General features: G+C 40.2%; 1 protein-coding gene across 1 annotated transcript in view; it reads left to right on the forward strand.

The window, feature by feature from the left end:
* The window catches only part of atg101 (autophagy related 101), an 8,563-nt gene extending 6,627 nt beyond the window's left edge, over positions 1 to 1,936 (forward strand). The window contains exon 2 of the mRNA XM_014007914.1: positions 1,251 to 1,936. Coding sequence (XP_013863368.1) covers positions 1,251 to 1,655 — 405 coding nt within the window. The 3' untranslated portion in view covers positions 1,656 to 1,936. The remainder of the gene's footprint in view (positions 1 to 1,250) is intronic.
* The last annotated feature ends 1,004 nt before the right edge of the window (positions 1,937 to 2,940 follow it).

Below are 2,940 nucleotides of genomic sequence, written 5' to 3' on the forward strand. Positions count from 1 at the left end.
ACACACACACACAAAAACACACACACACACACACAAAAACACACACACACACACACACACAAAAACACCAGCCCAAATCAGATCTATAGAACTATATATAAATAAAACTGTGTCTAGTATCAAAAAGAGTTTAGATTACTGTTGTATACATATATACACCTGTGTGTATGTTATACTAATAAAGAATACACCTTTAGCACACATCTGCATTGAATCATTACGTTTGCAGCACTGAAAAGATAGTGTTTTACAGAGTGACACCCATCGTTAGAATGAAAGAAACAGATAAGGGTGAGTAAGGGTGTTCGCTGCAAGCAATATGCATAACAAAAGTAAACTAACAGCCCTCTGATTGTTTTGCAGAAGGAGGGGATAGGTCCTCAGAATCTCAGAAAACCGGTCTCCTCTCTATTTGGTGCATTTACAGTTGAGATACACTTTAACACACTAAAGATACACTTTAACCAATACCATTTCYTAGTGACACTTGAAATTTTGATTTATTTCCTTATGAATACTTTCTAAAAACCTGCCAAATGTGGTAAAAAGCTGCCCAAATTTTAACAACCAGCCCGAAGCTGTTTTTTCCAGCCCAACAAGTTGAAAAGCAGCCCAATCTGGCAACACTGGGAAAAGAGTTTTTGAATCAATAATATTAGGAAATAACAACTAACAACATTTTTTTGCCTTTGTTGTTACAAAAGAGTAAGGTTAGCATACTTAAAATGGACAAAAATAGCATAATGAATATTGTTACCTGCTCTTATTTTTTTATGTGAAAACAATGTTTACGATGCAAAAACAGATGGGGGCTCAGGTCTCTGCTGCTGAAATTTTGAGGGTCAAAGGCTGAGAAATTTGGGAACCACTGCTTTATAGTATACTGTATAAACACACTCTTTTCACCCATACCTCTTTTAATACAAAATGGAGCACGTTTTGAAGATCTGGTTTATAGTTTTTGTGCAGTGACTCTTAGTTTGAGGCTTATTTTCCAGTTTGCATTTCTGTCTCCTTATTAACTTGGCAGGTGTGTGGTGACCATAATGAGCCACTTGCTGCAGCTTAAATATTTCTTTTAATCTTGGGTCTCTTTTTCTCTTCTGATGCAGTTTTATACCTCAAAATGTAGGCATTATTAAAAAGTTCTGTTTGAATGTTGGGCAGCAGCTACATCGGCACCCTTCTATTTATTTTTACAGAATTTCTTCTCGTTCTGCCTGAGCACATGTCTCTGCTTTGGTTTACAGGATGCTTTGAGCAACTCGGGCAGTGACGGCATGGGGCAGATCTCCCTGGAGTTCTACCAAAAGAAGAAGTCTCGCTGGCCCTTCTCTGACGAGTGCATCCCCTGGGAGGTGTGGAGCATCAAAGTCAATGTTGTCAACCTCGCCAATGAGCAGGAGAGACAGATCTGCAGGGAGAAAGTCGGAGAGAAGCTCGGCGAGAAGGTGATCAACGTTGTCGAGGTCATAAACCGTCACGAATACCTGCCAAAGATGCCCACCCAGTCTGAAGTGGACAATGTTTTTGACACCAGTCTTAAAGATGTCCAGCCCTACCTTTACAAGATCACCTACCAGATCACTGACTCACTGGGCACATCTGTAAGCACCACCATGAGGAGGCTGATAAAAGACACTCTGGCACTGTAAGGATCCTTTGGGACAGCGTAAAGTTCTGAAGCTTAGTTTGTCAGTGTGCCCACTTTCTGATTTCTGCTGTGATTCCATATCCTATTTTCTTTTTTCAAATTTGTGTACATTTTCTTAAGAATATGTTATTTATCCAAAATAGAGTTTGTCATTCATTAAATAGAAATAACGCTACACTGGTTTGATTCATCAAAACATTATGTCGCTTATCTGTAAATAAAAATGCAATCATGTAAATTATCAACTGTTTGGACAATAAAGGTTTTTCTCTGTTACCATGATCCTAAAAGTTTGAGTTTCCATGTGAAAGATAAAGCTGAGTTTGGGGAAACAGACTTCCTCATACATCAAGCTTCCTCCCTGCGCACACTTTCATGGTGAGTGTGACCTTACACGTGGAATAAAACAGGATTTCCACATTATCAGTTTTCCGTATTAGAAGAAAACGCTTCCTACGTTCACTCCCTGGGTTTCTGTCAGACAATGTCACAGTGGTCCYCAGATTAATGCACCTCCCTCTCCCCCCGATTCTGTGGTTAACCCTCTGCCAGCAGGAAAACACGTGTCATCACTTTGATTCTGTGTGTAACACACATCTGAAGACTGTTCTCTATCATTAACACTGCACACGTTCGCTTTGTGTTTTGTAAAATGGGATTTAAAATCTATTTTATGAGTCTTGTATGTGCCAGTTCATGCAACATAACGACTGCTTCAAAGATGCAAAATGTTTTTATGTCAAACAAAGCGAAGAAGAGGGTTGCTTCAGTGGTGGGTTTAGAGTCAATGACCTGGAAGGTGAACCTCTGTCCCAGTCGCATGTTTCTCTTAAAAATATATTTATATTTTGCACCATTAATCTTCCCTTCAGCTCTGATCAGTTTCCCAGTTCCTGCTGATGAAAAACATCCCTGCAGCATGATGCTGCCACCACCGTGCCTTACTGTGGGAATGGTGTTCACACCAACATGAGGCAGCTTAGGTTTGCCCTTATTTATGGTGATGGCCTAAAACCTCAGTTTCTCCCAACCACATTGGAGAGTCTGATATGCCTCTTAGCAAAAAGTTTTTTCTTTAAGCAAGGTCTTTCACTTTGCCAAGAAGCCCACCTCTGTGCAGCTTATAGTGGTCCTACAGASAGAGACTTCCATCTCTGAAGGAAGCTGCACAGTTCCTATCAGACCTTCAGGTGAAAATGAAGACCCCAAACCCAGACCCAAATGTATGTTGCGGGTGTTTCGGAGAAACTGAGATGTTTATTTTCTAAACATGATGTCCCAGTAGC

Source organism: Austrofundulus limnaeus, unplaced genomic scaffold (genome assembly GCF_001266775.1).
Source record: "Austrofundulus limnaeus strain Quisiro unplaced genomic scaffold, Austrofundulus_limnaeus-1.0 Scaffold45, whole genome shotgun sequence".
Taxonomy (NCBI): Eukaryota; Metazoa; Chordata; class Actinopteri; order Cyprinodontiformes; family Rivulidae; genus Austrofundulus; species Austrofundulus limnaeus.